The sequence below is a fragment of the Ornithorhynchus anatinus genome, chromosome X1 (assembly GCF_004115215.2).
Source record: "Ornithorhynchus anatinus isolate Pmale09 chromosome X1, mOrnAna1.pri.v4, whole genome shotgun sequence".
NCBI classification, from domain to species: domain Eukaryota; kingdom Metazoa; phylum Chordata; class Mammalia; order Monotremata; family Ornithorhynchidae; genus Ornithorhynchus; species Ornithorhynchus anatinus.
In genome coordinates this window covers 90960327-90978534 of record NC_041749.1, presented here as the reverse complement: position 1 = coordinate 90978534, position 18208 = coordinate 90960327, and the positions used below count along the sequence as shown (strand labels likewise).

The 18208-nt window shown below is 47.9% G+C and overlaps 1 protein-coding gene across 3 annotated transcripts in view; it reads right to left on the bottom strand.

The window, feature by feature from the left end:
• Positions 1-18208, bottom strand: part of P4HTM (prolyl 4-hydroxylase, transmembrane) — a 41028-nt gene that overhangs the window by 8836 nt on the left and 13984 nt on the right. For all 3 annotated transcript variants that reach the window (XM_029050666.1, XM_029050667.1, XM_001505618.6), the window contains exons 3-5: positions 9368-9558; positions 8691-8787; positions 2767-2929 (exon numbers count right to left, since the gene is read on the bottom strand). In XM_029050666.1, coding sequence (XP_028906499.1) covers positions 2767-2929; positions 8691-8787; positions 9368-9558 — 451 coding nt within the window. The remainder of the gene's footprint in view (positions 1-2766; positions 2930-8690; positions 8788-9367; positions 9559-18208) is intronic.

The following is an 18208-nucleotide window of genomic DNA, read 5'->3' as shown; positions in this document are numbered from 1 at the left end:
TCAAGGGCCCTATCCGTGCTGTGCTGTAGCCAAAATTTCCCAGCGGGAGGAACAACTTCTATTTTCTCGGAGCAATCAGAAGGCTTCATAATCAACCTGACTGGAGGAGTTCAAGAGGGCTATGGGGAGACACCTGCCAATTAAGGCCAAACTCCAGAAGAGCTTTTGTACTGGCCAGGAGGATGGTTGACCAACCAGAGGGGTCTCACTGACTTCAGGCCCTGGCCCCAAAGGAACGCTGCCTATACCGAAACCCCAAACATAGCTTTCTGAGGGTAAGGGCTCCAAGGAAGATTTCTTGGGAGCGGATTCAGTGCAGCAGCTTAGTGCTTAATTTACAGCAGCCAAGTGCAGCTGTAAACCCTAGAGCCTCTGAGAACAAGGCAACAGTTGATGCTGGCTTGGCGGATGACTCTGGGAGTTTATCGCTTACAAGGGTCCCCTCCCTAGCACATGGGACATCCCAAAAAAGGAGAGACAAGGAAGAGAATCCCGCAAGGTGCCCTCACTCCTCTTAGCTCCAAAGGCTGGACTGGTTCTGGACTGTGGGGTGGAGGAGAGTTCTCAGGGACTCATACAGCCCTAGGTAATACAGTCCCATACAGCCCTAGGTAATTTTCAGACTGAAGGACCCCGAAGGGCCCGAGGTGGATCTGGGATCGTCCCAGGGATTCAAGTCCTCCTCTAGGATGGGCCAGGGAGCCTGACCTTTACTGCTATATCGTACTCACCCAAGCGCTTAAAACAGGGCTCTATACACAGGAAGCGCTCAATAAACATGACTGACTGACTGAACCAGATGGGGCAGGAACTCTGGAGTGTGGCCTCAAGATTCTGTGGAATCTTCTGGATTGAGCGTGAGCTCCTTGAGGGTGGGGATCAGGCCTACCAACTCTATCGCACTGTACTCTCCCAAGCGCTCAGTCCAGTGCTCCGCACACGGGAAGCGCTCGATCAATACCGCTGTCTGACCGATAGACTGACTGAGGATGGCTAGGGTCTGGGCCGGAAGTCTCTGGATTGCCCCCCGGCAGGCATGGAGGCCAAGGGCCGACCGTTGTCTGGACCCGGACTATCCCCAGAACTCAGCTGTACCTCTCGGAGGGGGAAATGGTGGTTGGCCCCGCTACCTTTTATTTCACGTGGTCTCCCGGTCGGACAGAGGGTAGGGACAATTCCGATAGGATCGACCCCTGCCCTCTGCCATTTTAGCCCACGCTGAGAGAGCCAGAGCAAACTACGACTCCTAGTTCCACGATTCCTCCATTTCCAACCCAAGGTGGTGCTTTGTCAAAGGTCTGTGACAGTAGCCGAACAGGAGGACTCTGCCCTCAGCCAAGGCTCCAGGGGGCAATTCTAATTAATTGAAAGCAAACACATTTAAACTCTTTCTCAATTTTATCTTGTTTGCCCAGAATTACAATACATTTGCTTTAATTAATCAAACACTTATCACCTATCTTTCAATTAGTCCCAACCCCTTTAAACAAATGGGACTTTATCCCGAGTTTGCTAAATCAATTCAATCCCTTCAGTACACTCCGGATGACTCCCCCCCCAGCAGGTTAGAAATGCAGAACTAGGTCATCCATGGAGGGTGTTTCAGGGCTGCTAGGATCTTTCATTGCTCAATCCACAGACTGTGGTGGGGACAGAGCTCTGTCACAAGCACTGATTTCCCCCTCGGCCAGTTAGCAAGGAAACAGACTGCTAACGAATAACTTACCTGGAAACTAACCCTGCTTCTGAAGCCAGTTTAGAGGCTGCTTTTACGAGAGCACCACGGTAGCCCCCAGAAAACAGGCTTTTGGGAAGGCAAGAGGCTTTGTCCTTGGCTATGAGGAAGGGGGTGTCAGTTTTCTGGATGAAGATGCCTGTGGTTTCTGATTTGCTCGTTGGAGATGCCTGTGGTTTCTGATTTGCTCTCTCCCTGAGGGGGCTCGTTAATGGAATGGACTGTCACCTCTGTTCCCTGTCACCTCCGTTCCTGGTGCCCCAGAGAAACAAGCGGCCTAGCACTTCAAGGCGTAAAGCTGGGGAAAGTCAGGTAAAAACCCCGCTCGGAGAAAGACAGGGTGCACTCTGAACTTAACGATATTACATTATCCCCTCTACGCTCAGTCCCTCGGAGGTAGAAATTAAGAACTCGGGAGGTTTTCTCTTTACGCGAAAAGAGACAAAGAGGATCGGAGTCAGAGGCAGACTTGACAACATTTTCCTAGCTCTCCACACACCTCGTCAGGCCCTCTTTCTCCTGAAAGCGTTTGGTCAGGCCAGCCCGGCTTCCTACATCTTGTATATCAGTGCCTTTCTCTAGACTGTAAGCACGCGGCGGGCGGAGAATGTGTCTGCCGACTCTGTTCTGTCGCGCTCTCCCCAGTGCTTAGTACAGTGCTCTGCACCTAGTCGGCGCTCAATAAATATCATCGACGGATTCATCGACTGATTCCCCTCCCACCCCAAGGGCTTTCTCAGGGCATTAACCATCTTGCCCTGCCTCAGCGTGGACCCAATTCCTAACTGAGTGCTAGACAAACTGGCCCCTCATCCTCATCCTCAAGAACGGACTGGGCAGCGGAAGCAAATTTACCCCTCGGGCCAAGTTGGCTCACCGGGGTCAGCCAGAGGTGCCCAAGGAAGAGAAAAACCAAGTTCTCCTGGCTTTGGCGGGCTACTCTGTCTTCTTACACAGCAAACCCCGTATTCCCACATTCCTCCTAAGGGCACAAGAACATCAGGAACTTATTCCTCTCCCCCAGACATCACCTCTGTTGGATGGACCTCATGACCTGATGGGCCCCCTCTCCCTGGTAGAGCCATGTGTGTTGGCTGTTGCGCACTAGGTCGCTCATCTTCACCTTCTGACTCCCCATGTACTTGTGGAAGTCCCTGAGGTTTAATCGCTTAAACTCTTCCAAACTCAAAACACCTGTGGAAAGAGAAAACAAAAGGTCCACCTCTCCTTGGCTGTCCACCGCTCACGTGTAACGGTCACTGCTAAAATGCGGAGAAAAGAGGGGGGGACAGGAAGAGTCTACAAACTGTAAAGATGATTTCAGAGCAAGCATGCTTTCACGTTAGGGCAGATGGCCTTGGCGGTGGCTTTACACCGAGTCCTAGGGCTAAAAGGGACTTAAGAGATCATTCAGTCCATCCTCCCACCACTTGGGAGGAGCACCCCTCGGCCATTCCAGACAGATGAGACGCTAGCCGATTTTTAAAGATTTCCAGAGAGTAAGAGCCCTCAGTCTCTCTTGGCAACCCATTCCAGTGTGGACTAACCCTCACCACCAGGAAGTTCGCTCTTCCTTACGGTTAACCTGAATCTCTCACGATGTGGCTCGAATCCATTTCGCGTCATTCTGATCTCAGGGGAAAAGGCAAATAGTAGGTCACAAGTCTCCATTTAGTAATGTAACTTTTCATAGCCTTGAAAGTTATTCCATTTCCTCAGTGGTCTCTTATCCAAGATATTAAAAAAAAAAATTCCCGGGTGGTTACATTTTTCCCCTCATAGCTCATATTTTCAAAGCCTTTAGTCATCTCTGTAGCTCTTTTCTGAAACATTTTCCATGTATCCAAGTTGCTCCAGTTGGGAGGCCCAGGATTGGACATAATACTCCAGTCAGAGACCAACCATTCGTGAGTAGTGTGGGGCAATGCTTCGTGGCCTCCACATGCTAAACTCACATCTCCGTACCTCGGTATCAAGATTTAGCAGCAGTAGATTGCTGACTGATGTACCTCGTTAACCCCCATGCTCCTTATAGCCTTTTTCAGTTGTAGAATACAGCTGTTTGGACCTTGGGTTATAACGTCATCTCGTAAGAAACACTTGGTCCTGTTATAGCATCACGCACAGCCTGATCCCCGAGAATTACTCACAGGATGGAGGCTCTTTAAACACCATTTGGCTCTAACACCATTTACGTCTTCGTCCCTCGGACAAGAATCCCAACAGCGAGATCCTGGAACGCAGTCCGTTGGCCAGCATCGAAGCCCTGCTCACAGCAACACAGCTTCGCTGGGCAGCACAGACATGTGAGGAGAATGGATGACAGCAGGATGCCCAAGCGGCTGCTGTATGATGAAGTGAAAGGAGGCATGTGCAAGCCAGGAGGGCGGAATAGACAATTCAAAGACACATTGAAGCACGGTCTCAAACAAAACTAAAGAGCAGTGGACCGTTGGGAGGCCACTGCAGCAAACGCGCGAGCCGGGCGGGCAGCGGTCAGACGGGGGCTTTGCTCCCCTTGAGCACAGGCTTTGTGAAGATCGGTGAACCCAGAGGCAGGCTCGAAAACAGAGACAGGCCCTGGATGGGACAAACCCATTAACGCTAGGATCTCTTTCAATATGTAAACAATGTGGAAGGGAGTGTCAGTCACCCGGCTGTCTTTTCAGCCATAACAGCGCACGTGGTTAGGATCTCGCCATCTCTGAAAATGAAGGATAACTCTCTCTAGTAATAATAATAATGATGGTACTTGTTATGCGCTTACTATGTGCCAAGCACTGTTCTAAGCACTGGGGAAGATATAAGGTAATCGGGTTGCCCCACGTGGGGCTCTCAGTCTTAATCCCCATTTTACAGATGAGGTAACTGAGGCCCAGAGAAGTGAAGTGACTTGCCCAAGGTCACACAGCAGACAAGTGGTGGAGCCGGGATTAGAACCCACGTCCTCTGACTCCCAAGCCCGGACTCTTTCCACTAAGCCATGCTGCTTCTATTCTATGTCTGTGTGTGTGCACATATGCATGCACACACACACACACACACATACCTATATATGTAGATGCATACATACTGTTTTTGCACATAGCTGGCTGTTCTTCATTTTGTATTTATGCAATGTTTTTTTCCCTAGCATGCTAGCTCCCATTTGTCTCTTCTGAATTTTGCTCTTCTGACAATTTCTCCAATTTCTTGAGGTGAGATGGAATCCTAACCCTACCCCCCGAAGGCATTGTTTTCCCTCCCACCAACTGAGTGTCATCTGTGAATTTAATAAAGATGCGGCCTACTGCATCAACTGGGACACCGGAAAAACCGGTAAACAACACCGGATTCAATACGGACTCTTACGGATCACACTAACCTATTTCACTTGCTGCCTGTTCTCGTTTCCAACTCACCGTTCGGTTTTCTGGTGACGACTGCCTGCCTGCTGTCATCTATTACATTAGCCTTCCCTCACAATCACCTCACGGGGAAAGTTCTTTATCTTTCTTTTGTTACTGATGTACCTAGAGGATATTTTTCTATTTCCCTAAGTATCTTCCACAGGTTGCATCTCATTTTCTTCCTTTGCTCTTCTGATCTTAACCTTACAAACTTGTTTTGTTTTTGTTTTTTTATGATACTCGTTAAACGCTTATTATGTGTCAGGCACTGTACTGAGCGCCAAGACAGAAACTAGCTAGTCAGGTTGGACATGGTCCCTGCACGTGGGGTTCACAGTCTTAATCCCCGTTTTGCAGATGAGGTAACTGAGGCCCAGAGAAGTTAAGAGACTCCCCTAAGGTTACACAGCAGACAAGTAGCAGAGCCTGGATTTAGAACCTAGGTCCTTCTGACTCCCAGGCCCATGCTCTATCCACTAGGCTACGCTGTTTCTCTTCAGAGTGTTTCGGAGATTCTTTCTTGACAAGCTGATCTAATTGCTGCATTTTGTAGCTTTCCGTTTGCTTTTTAGCTTTCCTTGCATTTCTCTGCGGAGTCGACTAGGTTTCCTCTTACCTTTTTCCCACTCCGTGTGCAATCCCATTTAAACGTCGGATAGAGACAGTACTACGCAATACCCATCATTTTGGCAGGTCTTTCATGACTGAAAAAAGCAAATGATCCTACCTGTGCCAGCATTTCCTAGCCTCCCCCCCCCCCGCTCATCCAAAAAAAGTGTTTCGGATTGAAACGAAAATCAACCTGGGCGTGAGACTGTGTGAGATCCCATCCGACCTAAACCCTGCTCATTAATGGAGTCTCACTGTATACAGCACATCCGAATTGGTGCCGGTCGTGGGCTGCATATCACCTTTGATTAGATGAGCCTTTCAAGGCAAGAAATTAATATTCAAAGCAGCCAGACTAACTCTTAGAGTAGGGCAAACCCACCCACGGCAAGGCTCTGACAGTTAAACGGAACACAGAATTCCCAGAACGAAGGCAGGACAGTACAGGCTGTCAGACTACCAGCTCACCCTGTGTGCAAATATTTAGAGATAACTAATGAACATGGGCGAATACATTCACTCATCCCCAATATCTGGTCCAACTACCTCTACAGAGTATCTCTTTTTTTTTTTCCTAAGGGAAATGACAGTGTCATGTTTTAAGCTACAGTTTTCTAAGGTTTTTCATTTTCATTTTTATGCAAATTTAATTTTAACCTTACCTAAATGGGCCATCCTCACTTGGGGGACTTCTTTAATGAACTGAGCAATGTAGCGCTTCAGCCTCAATTGATTCCCTCTCGCTGGCTCCACGGAGGAAAATACAAAATGGCAGTTACTTGGACAGGAGTTGGAGCAGCTGGGGAAAACAACCAAGTACTAGCCTAACTGGACTCTGGCTGCGGCGCTAGAGGTTCGAGATGCCACAAAGTTGCCAGGCAAGTGGAAGCCCTGCAAGAAAAGGGAAGGTACCACATTGCCGGGAGTCTCGGCTGGCCAACGGGATGCCCAGCCATGGTCGTATTTGGCCTTCTGGCTCCGCGAAGCCCTCTCCGGATGGGGGTTGGGCAGCGGGGGGGGGGGGGAACCAGCAAGTCGTGTTGGGATCCTGGCTTTCTAGACAATGGGGATCACAATTGAACCTTCAGCTGTTGTTACTTCCAGCTGTTTGCACACGGCCCTCCATCCCACATCCCCGCCTGCCTTTGACGTTGGAAATGAATGACCTATCCAGCCAACGACACCGAGGCACTGGCAATAATGGATGAAAACAGCATTCTGGAAGTGGAGACAATGAGAATTTAATTGCAGTTACTCATTCAGCGACTACCGAGTGGGGAAAATACCACCCATTATGAGCCATACCATTGGCGTCAGCAGCTAGAAGGTCACTCCAAGTGGGTGGGACAGGATGCTCAGCCTAATTCCCCATTCACGGGATGCAGTTTGCCCTCTCACCCCGCAAGGCCGCTTCTCGAAGGCCCTTGCAGGTCCTCTTAAGAGCAGTTGGGATGGATTCTGCTTTTACTTAACTCCATTAGGAAGTGGAGAACTGTGCTCCCTCCAAAATATTCTGACTATACTAGGGAGAGGCTTAACGTTACATCCATGCAGCAGGCAATCTTTGACGCCCCTGCCCGTTTTGGGATGAGGGGAGAGGAGCGGACGGGGGGCTGGGACATTTTAAGCCTCTGGTGAAAAACGATGAAGCAACCCCATCCCCTGTTGCTCCGATAGCTTAAAAAATAAATAACAAAAGAACGAGGCTCCAGGTACACAACAGATCCCGATTTCTGTTCATGAGCATGGGGAAGACCAGCTTTCGAGATCAGGTGGTTGGAGGAAGAAAACTGGGCTCCCAACATATCAAGGTGGGGAAAGCGCTTAGAGCGGTGCTTGGCACATAGTAGGCGCTTAACAAATACCATCATTAATATTATTAAGTGAGAGCAAGCCGAGGTAAAGCAAAATCAGAATCAGGCATTCAGCTGTAGGAATTAAAACCCCCTTCTTCTTCCTTCACCGAAAATAATGCACGGTAACACTTCGTCATTATGACATATGTAACGGAGACTAAAATATGTGCCTGAAACGGTACTGGCTCAATCCCAACCCTTCCATCTGCTCTTCCATTGCAAAACTCCCTCCAGCTGCTTTCACTGTCTCTCACCTATGCAGCCAATCAAAAACCCTACTTTCAAAATAACCATGATCTAATTTTTGCTAGTGACAGAGGTAGAAGTCTCTCCAAAGCAACCCCAAAAAAGCAATTTTATAATTTGCATGCCTGTTTAGTGTCTACAGCAGAGGACAGAGCCTGGCTTCCTGAATTCTGTGCCCAGGTTCACTTCATGATCTTGGGCAAGTGACCAACGCTTCATTCTTCCTTCTCTACCTTGTGTCTAGCCCAGCGCTTAGTACAGTGCTCGGCACATGGTAAGTGTTTAACACAAAGTTATTATTATTATTCTCAAGATGGAGCCAAGTATGCCAATAAATGATACACTGACAGAGCTGGAAGGGGTGTCCAACGATTCTGCTAACTCTGTTGTACTCTCCCAAGCGCTCGGTACAGTGTTCTGCATACGGCAAGCACTCAATAAATATCACCGATTGATGGATTGGTCATCTCCTTCTACGGAGTACCCTCCTTCGAACAGTTAGAGACTCTAACCTTGCTGTTGCTTGAAAAATGTTCCGAGAACCTTCTGTGCGATAGGATGGCTCACAGAAGGGTGCGCCCGCAGCGGTCTGCAGATAGCATTTAAAGGCTTGAGGCCCTGGAAAGATCACCCACTTAGCAAATACATCCCAATCGGGTCAGCGAGCTCAGCCTGAAGCGAGCATTTCACATCAGTGCCATTTTATCCTGGACTTGGCATCTGCAGACAGCATTTAAAGGCTGAGGCTCTGGAAAGATTGCCCACTTAGAAAATACACCTCAATCGGGTCAGTGAGCTCAGTCTGAAGTGAGCATTTCACATCAGTGCCGTTTTATTCTGGACTCGGCATCTCACCGTTGCCATCAGGATCGGCCTTGACCGCAGTGTACATCTCCCGGATGTTCTCGGGGGTCATCCATCTGCCGTTCCCTAGGCGGGTGTGTGTCAAAACCTGAAATTAGAAACATGTCATATTTTATTCGGGTTATTCCGATTATGATATTTACTAAATGTTGAATATGTGCTAAGAACAGTGCTTAACAAATAACCATCATTCTTACCATAATATTAAGTGATTAAGAGTGTGAGCCCCACTTGGGACAGGGACTGTGTCCCACCTGAATAACCTGTACCTACCTCGGACTTAGAACAGTACTTGGCACATAGTAAGTGCTTAACAAGTACCATAATAATAATAATAATAATAATAGTTATTATTAATTACTGTTACCACCACACTGCCTTAACAGGAGAAAATACTTTTGCCATCTCCAATGGAGAAACACATCGCCATACATCATCCTCCAACTGACTCAAATTCTGCTTGTGTCACGTTGGGTACCTCAGAGTGTCTGGGGACATGATGACGCTTTGGGAATCATTAAGAACCCCAAGGACTACAGGGCTAGCAGGATTAGCCCGCAACCTCAGAGGTAAAGCCACTGTCCCCTAGCATGGTTCACCGTGATTTCAAAAGAGCCACATTTCAACAGTCTCCAAGTTTTCCGCAGGGACCCACATCCTCCCTTCACCTCCTTGAGCTGCAGCTGCCCATCTTGGTTCTGATCCAACAGGTTGAATATATCCAATTGGCTGATTTCAAACATTTCTATGGCGTTTTCATATTCTTCAGTTGGTAGGATCTGGCTCTTCTGCAGCCCCTTTAGCTGGGCCAGGTGGATAATTAGTTTACACTCCTCCGCATTTAGGAAATTGGGAATTTCTGTAAGGAAAGAAAAAAAACGTGTAAATGGGGAAGTGGATTACTCAAGTCGAATACTAGTCCATGGCCCGTGACTGAGAAAAATGCTCAGAGTGTGAAATTAACTTCACTTCTCAATCTAAGGTAAATGCACTGGGGCCAAATCTTCTCGATTTTGCTGGCAGCACGGAATGATGGGAGAAGCGCAAAACCGGGGCCAAGTTCTACATGTTGGATTGATGGAGTCGGTGGCATGAGTTCAGCCCGGCTGTCCCTTTATCAGGCAGCAATCAATCAATCAATCGGTTGATCGATTAATGGTATTTTTGAGCATCTACTAAGCACTTGGGAGAGTACGGGGCAACAGAGTCGGTAGACACAATCCCTGATCACAAGGAGCTTAGAATCTACGGGGGGAGACGGACAATAAAATGAATTCCCGATAGGGGAAATGGCAGGGTACAAGGATCTGTACGTAAGTGCTCTGGGGCTGAGGGCAGGGTGAATATCAAGACCTTAAGGGTACACAGTCAACACATCCTATCCGTTGCCAAGACCTGCCGGTTTCACCTATACAATATCGCCAAGATCCGCCCTTTCCTCTCCACCCAAACGGCTACCTTACTGCTACAGGCTCTCGTTATATCCCGGCTAGACTACTGTGTCAGCCTTCTCTCTGACCTCCCTTCCTCCTCTCTCGCCCCGCTCCAGTCTATTCTTCACTCCGCTGCCCGGCTCATCTTCCTGCAGAAACGATCTGGGCATGTCACTCCCCTTCTTAAACAACTCCAGTGGTTGCCTATCAACCTCCGCTCCAAACAAAAACTCCTCACTCTAGGCTTCAAGGCTCTCCATCACCTTGCCCCTTCCTACCTCTCCTCCCTTCTCTCTTTCTACCACCCACCCCGTGTGCTCCGCTCCTCTGCCGCCCACCTCCTCACTGTCCCTCGGTCTCGCCTATCCCGCCGTCGACCCCTGGGCCACGTCCTCCCGCGGTCCTGGAACGCCCTCCCTCCTCACCTCCGCCAAACTGATTCTCTTCCCCTCTTCAAAACCCTACTTAAAACTCACCTTCTCCAAGAGGCCTTCCCAGACTGAGCTCCCTTCTCCCTCTACTCCCTCTACCACCCCCCCTTCACCTCTCCGCAGCTAAACCCTCTTTTCCCCCTTTCCCTCTGCTCCTCCACCTCTCCCTTCCCATCCCCACAGCACTGTACTCGTCCGCTCAACTGTATATATTTCCATTACCCTATTTATTTTGTTAATGAATTGTACATCGCCTTGATTCTATTTAGTTGCCATTGTTTTTACGAGATGTTCTTCCCCTCGACTCTATTTATTGCCATCGTTCTTGTCTGTCCATCTCCCCCGATTAGACTGTAAGCCTGTCAAACGGCAGGGACTGTCTCTATCTGTTGCCGACCTGTTCATCCCAAGCGCTTAGTACAGTGCTCTGCACATAGTAAGCGCTCAATAAATACTATTGAATGAATGAATGAAAGTGCGTAGGTGATGCAGAAGGGAGAGCGGGAAGGGGAAATGCGGGCTTATTCGGGGAAGATCTCTTGGAGGTGATGTGAGTTTAGGATAGCTTTGAAGGTGAGAAGAGTGGTGGTCTGTTAAATATGAAGGGGGAGGGAGTTCCAGGCCAGATGGAGGATGTGGGCGAGGGGTCAGGGGTGAGATAGAGGAGATCGAGGTACCCTGAGTGGCTTTAGAAGAGCGGAGTGTGTGGGCTGGGTCACAGCAGGAGATCAGCAAGATAAGGTAGGAGCACGGGGAGAGCTGATTGAGTGTGCTAAAGCCAGTGGTAAGAACTTTCTATTTGATGCAGAGGTTGATGGGCCACCGTTGGATGTTTTTGAGGAGTGGGGAAATACGGGCCAAATGTGTTTTTCAGAAAAATGATCCAGGCAGCAGAGTGAAATAAGGACTAGACTGGGGAGAGGACAGGAGGCTGGGGGGGAGCAAGGTGGCTCATGCAGTAGTCAAGAGAGGATAGGAGAAATGTTTGGATCGGCCTGATAGGGGTTTGGTAGGAGAGGAAATGACATCTTGTAGAGTTGTTGAACTCATTCAGGATTTCTAAAGCTAAACAAAGAAGAAAACCAACCACCTAATCTTTCCATGGGCCCGAGCCACACCTCATCTTTCCACGGGCCCGAGCCAATTTGGGGGAACTGTCCTTGCCCAGAAACTCATTATCCCTCTGTATGTGGGCCAGGTGAGGTCTTTCTGCCCCAACTGGGAGTGGGCAGGTGTGCATCCAAAGTCTTGAAAGCCAACTCCGCACATGGTATGGACATTTATATACTGAACCGCTATGCAAATCTCTCTCTTTGGCCAGACTAGGGAAGGCTTCATGGAAGAGCTGGAGATGAAGGTCCTTGAAGAAGGGGTGGGAAGCACTTTAGCAGCTGGGGAAAGGAAAGATTTGGGGTGGGGGTGGGGGCAGAGGGAAGGGATAAAAGCTTGGCTCAAAGTTCAACACTTTGAGAGGGAGGAGTCCACCAAGGAAATAACAAGAAGTATCAAAGTGCAGGAACAGGAGATATAAAGGTTGGGAAGGGTGGAGTTCACACTAGAGGTCATGAAATCTCACAGTTTGTAGTTTAAACCGATCCAGTGGGAAGTCTGATGTTGTCCTGTTCCTGTCTCTTGAAGAGGGAATCCTTGGCATAGCAAGAACCTAGAAGCCTTATTATGGCTCTGCTTCCCAGTCATTAGTTAGTGGAAAGACATCCACGCAAGAATGAAAAGCAAACTAAGGGCTCCTTCCCAATACTTGCTTTTATTGGAAATTAACCGAAGAAATGTGACACTAAGAAGTCGGGGATGGAATTCAATAAACTAGAGTGCAAGTTTCTGAACTTTTGTAATGACGTTTCCTTTTGAAACAGAAATTCAGCACTGATGTGGCACAGCTCAATCACCGCACAGACATCAATCCTGTGGAGAACACTAGGCCCCAAATTCAATCAATCCCAATTGGAAGTGCATGTTTAGTTCCTTGAAAGGGTTAATTTTGGACAGCGAGCTCATCCCTTTCTTCCCCCCATCATCCCCTCCACCCTCACCTTGAACAATGGGTTGAGCTAAATAAATAGTCCTTAATTTACTTTGGTCAACACTTGATTGCTTTTCCACAGAAAAAAAAAAAGAAAAAAGGAGAAAAAACAACCATTAGTGTTTATTAAATGATGACTAATCCCAGAGCACAAAAAAAGGGGCCTGGGGGTTTGAATAATGGCATCCAACAGAGATCCAATCAAATGCAAAAAGGGTCTGAGATACTGTTTGGGGGCCCTGGGGTTGGAAACATCCAACTCCCTAGGCTGGCCTCATTACAACTCCTGCTGATTTGGGCCAAGCTCCCCATAAAAAAAAAATCCAAGGAATCAAACCCTTTGGCAAACAAAAATTGTTGTATTGTCTTCTTAAAACAGTGGAGTCATAATGAGAGCGGATTAGGGATGAGGTGGCTTCAAACTATAAAAAACCACCTCCCCAACAGAAACAACTCATTTCATGGAAGAGGGAGCCCTCTCAGCAGCTTCTTCCACATTTGCCTATCAGGAAAGAAACAGGAGAATGGGTGATGCAAAGAGCAGATATGATTCCAAGGGGACTGTGCAGTGGCTGCTAGTTCCTTTGGTCTATCTGCTTAGCTGGGGCTCTTCCAGTGCTAACGTAGACTTCCTGAGGAGCTCCTCCCGCTGCACGCTAATTCCAAGAAGCATGGCCCTATGTTACGACATTGGATATTCGGAGATGAGAATCCCAAACCTTCTGGAACATGAAACCATGGCAGAGGTGATCCAGCAGTCTTCTAGTTGGCTGCCCCTTTTGGCCAGAGAGTGTCATCCTGATGCCAGGATCTTTCTCTGCTCACTCTTTGCCCCAATTTGCCTGGACAGGTAAGGTCCTTTTCAAAATAGATTCGAACCCTGTACTGTCGGAGATCGTTACTCAGTTAGGCACCCTCTCCTCGGACAAAATTGGGAGAACCCCTTCACCTGAGAGAACAAGCAAAAACAAAAACGGTGCTCTGTATTTTATGTTCATATTTCTCTGTGGCCTGGGCTTCTGTCTTCACTTGTTTTTTTGTTTTTTTGGTCTTTCATCTATTTGTGGGGGCCCTACTCATTTGTCTTCGTTGAATGTTGCCCATTTTGCCTCTAAACCTCCTAAATCGCAAGTGTTGTGTCTGTTTAGCCCCGAGCCAGGCTCAGGTGCCTATTTGATGACAATAATAACAGCAACAATAATAATAATGATGGTATTTGTTAAGCGCTTACTATGTGCCAAGCACTGTTCTAAACGCTGGTCTAGATACAAGGTAATCAGATTGTCCCATGTGGGGCTCACAGTCTTAATCCCCATTTTAGAGATGAGGTAACAGGTACCGAGAAGTTAAGTGACTTGCCCAAAGTCACATAGCTGGTGAGTGGCAGAGCCGGGATTAGAACCCATGACCTCTGACTCCCAAGCCCATGCTCTTTCCACTAAGCCACACTGCTTATAATAATAATAATTGTGGTATTTGTTAAGCACTTACTATGTGCTTCTCACTTCTCACTCTAGGCTTCAAGGCTCTCCATCACCTCGCCCCCTCCTACCTCTCCTCCCTTCTCTCTTTCTACCGCCCACCCCGCACGCTCCGCTCCTCTGCCACCCACCTCCTCACCATCCCCCGTTCTCACCTATCCCGCCGTCGACCCTGGGCCACGTCCTCCCGCGGTCCTGGAATGCCCTCCCTCCTCACCTCCACCAAACTAATTCTCTTCCCCCTCTTCAAAACCCCACTTAGAGCTCACCTCCTCCAAGAGGCCTTCCCAGACTGAGCTCCCCCTGCTCCCCCTCTATCCCCCCTTCACCTCCCCTCAGCTAAGCCCTCTTTTCCCCCCTTTCCCTCTGCTCCTCCCCCTCTCCCTTCCCCTCCCCCTCAGCACTGTACTCCTCCGCTCAACTGTGTATATTTTCATTACCCTATTTATTTTGTTAATGAGATGTACATCACCTTGATTCTATTTATTTGCTATTGTTTTAATGAGATGTTCATCCCCTTGATTCTATTTATTGCTATTGTTTTTGTCTGTCTCCCCTGATTAGACTGTAAGCCCATCAAAGGGCAGGGACTGTCTCTGTTACTTATTTGTACATTCCAAGCGCTTAGTACAGTGCTCTGCACATAGTAAGCACTCAATAAATACTACTGAATGAATGAATGAATGAATGAATGAATATGTGCCAGGCACTGTTTTAAGCGCTGGGGCTGGGGAGGATACAAGCACATCAGGTTGGACATAGTCCCTGTTGTACATGGGGCTCACAGTCTTAATCAATCTTGCTGCTTCAGAGATGCAGTCCTAAACATCTCACTGGAGGAAATAACCCTATAGTGGTTAAGGGTGGGGACATTTTCTAGCTCCATCTAGTCTAAATTGCAGATTGCTTCCCCTCTGAAAACAAGTTTCCATCCTGATGATAAAATTCCATGGTCAAATCTCTTTTTGGCTGTAAAGCAGCTCCACCTTCCTCTTCACAACTCTCACATGGTATCTTTCGTCATCTCTCCTTCTGCTCACGTGGCAAACCAACCTCTCATGGATTACAGAAGCACAGTGGGGACAGTTTCTTGCTCCCCTCTTCCTGACCCTCACAGTAGCTTTTACAAGATAATAATATGTCAACTCTTCTTGTTATTGCCTGTAACCATTAAGAACTAAAGAAGCAGCATGGTCTAATGGAAGGAGCACAAGCCTGGGAGTGGGAGGCCCTGGGTTCTAATCCCAGCTCCTTCACTTGTCTGCTGTTTGACCTTGGACAAGTCTAACTTTTCTGGGCCTCAGTCACCTCATCTGTAAAATGGGGATTGAGACTGTGAACCCCACATGTACACGGACTCCGTCCCGTCTGATTATCTTGTAGCTACCCTACAGTGCCTAGCACATAGTAAGTGCTTACCAAAAAAAACCAACAAAAAAACTGCTTCCTACATCACTCACCCACCAACCTCCCCTCCTAAGAGACCACAAAAAGGTTCCCCTTCTTTCCAGAGAGGAAAAGTCAAATAGTATTGGGGTAGGCAAGAATACACTCTGGCAAGGAAGTACAGAAGCTCTAATAGCAGGTCTGATCTGTTTTCCTTGTCAAGGAGAGGTTGCTTCATAATACACAGAGTGCTAAGTGCTAAGAACAGTGCTCTGCACACACTAAGCGCTCAATAAATACGACTGAATGAATGAAAGGTATCTGCTGTAGCACAATGAGCCCTGAGACAAGCCAATGCTGGAGCCTGTCTACCTCCTAGTGAAGGATCTCTTTTCACTACATTCAGGACAGTTGGACCGCTGCCTAGCAAAGTGCACCTTCCTACTCTAGTTGAAATATTTGATTAGTATCGAACCCGCTTAATAATAATAATAATTAAAAAAACAGGTGTTTGTTCAGCACTTACCATCTGCTGACCACTGTGCTCAGCGCCGGGGCAGATGGCATACGATCAGCTCAGATGTGGTCCCTGTCCCACATGGGGCTCACAGTCTTGGAGAAGCAGCATGACCTAGTGGAAAGAGCATGGGTCTGGGAGTCAGAAGATGTGGGTTCTAACCCTGATTCTGCCTCTTGCGTGCTGGTGTAACCTTGGGTAAGTCACTTAATTTCTGTCCCTCTGTTTCCTCATCTGTAAAATGGGGATTCGACACCCATTCTCCCTTCCCCTTAGACTGTGCGCCCTGTGTGGGACAGGGACTGTGTGCAATCTGCAGATACTGTGTCAACCCAGTACAGTATTTGGCAGATAGTAAGCCCTTAACAAATAGGTGCAGGGAGATATCTCAAAACCACTCCCCTGTGGAAAGGGGTCTGAAGAGGAACGACAAGGAAACAACAGCAAAAACATCTGGAGATGTCTTCAAATAATCCAGAACATGCTGCTCCAAACAAGGACTTTAGCAGCTGGATCCTCCATAGCTGAATAGGCAACTAATAACATTTAGGGTTTCAATGGTTTCCATTTCACATTTATAAATTGCCTGTCTTCCAAGGAGTTCTTGAAAGCCAACAAAAACTGATCAAGCACCATATTTTTTCTCCCAGGAGGAGCAAAATGGAATAGGTTCAGCTGGGAGGGCCCATAAAATGGGAATTAAATAAATACAATTTGAGGATGATAAAGGGATGGAAGGGCTAGTAGAAGCAGAGAGAGGTGATGGAGGAGGGACAGGGGACCAATTTGGGTCATAATCATGGCCATTCTTTAAGGAAAGGCAAGGTGGGGAGATTGGGCGAAAGTAATACCGACGATCATCCCAAACTCTCTTCCCCTCCTCCAGGCAGTTTAACTGGCAATCTCTACTCTTCTGCCTCTCAGGGACAGGAGCTTCCTTTTTTGCAGCATTTCAACCATGCCCTGAATCTCCCAAATAAAATTTGAAAGAGGTTTGGCTACAGATCACCCCCTTATCCCCTACCTCTATTTTCTCTTCCTCTTACTATCATTTCATCTGAGGTTTTCAGGGGCACAATGAGCCAAAAACAAGTTCTAGGAAACAAAATCAGCCTGCGTAGCCAAACCAGAAGATGGATTTAGGGCTCCACATGCTTTTCACGCAGATGCGTGCTTTAGCAGGCCACGTTAGCAATGAATCAGGGCCAACATTCCACCCCGCCTCTCCGAGTGGACAGGAGAATTGTCATGACTGATTGCAATGGACTTGCTTCAAACATTCTTAAGCCTAAGAGTGTTTTTTTTCTTGTTTTTGAACCGGATCGGATGACTCCTTGGCTCTAATCTTTAAAACACACCAAGGTTCCAGGAAAACATTAAACTTATAGGGACATCCTTCATTTTCAAAGATGATGCTTCTTAACGGGAGATCCTGTGATGCGAAGAGACCAGGGAGCGACTGATCCGCTCTCCTGCATGATCTAAACGCGCAAACGGCTCTGTGCAGTACGGATGGGTGGATCCCCTACCGGGATCGTCTCCGTTTTGAAGCCGGCCTCTTGATGTTCCGGTCTTCGAGGAGCCTTGGCTCAAGGACAGCAACCCTTTCCAGACTGCTGCCCGCACAGCTGACTAGGGCAGAACTCTGTCTACCTTTAAATCTGGCTTTCTTCTGGACCAGTGGCAATACAGTGCTGGCTTCATTTAACCTCCCTAGGCTGGGATTACCGCCCAGCGAATATTCTGGGACTGATGAAGCTCCTTTCATCGTGCCAGGGAGAAAAAAAAAATCGCTGAGCTTCAGCATGTTCTTGTTTTTCTTGTTTTAGGTTCATCTACCCCTGTCGCAGCCTCTGCGAAGCGGTTCGAAACAGCTGTGCGCCCATCATGGCTTGTTACGGATATCCGTGGCCAGAGATCCTGAACTGTAACCAATTTCCTGCAGATCACAATTTGTGCATTTCTGCTATTACGGATGAGACGAGTGCAAGCAGAAGTGAGTCTCTTTTCCAGTCTCCTTTATGTTGCCGTAGCACCATGCCCACTCAGAAACTATTTGACGATCATGAGAACAGTTTCCCATTCCCACAGACCTGAATGAAAAGATGAAACCCAGAGATTTGGGTTTAAAACAGTACCTGCCCTTGGCCCAGAGGGGTTACAATGGGCATCTAGTGGAAGGGGATTCATTTTCCTAGCTCAGGCTTGAACATGGGGAAC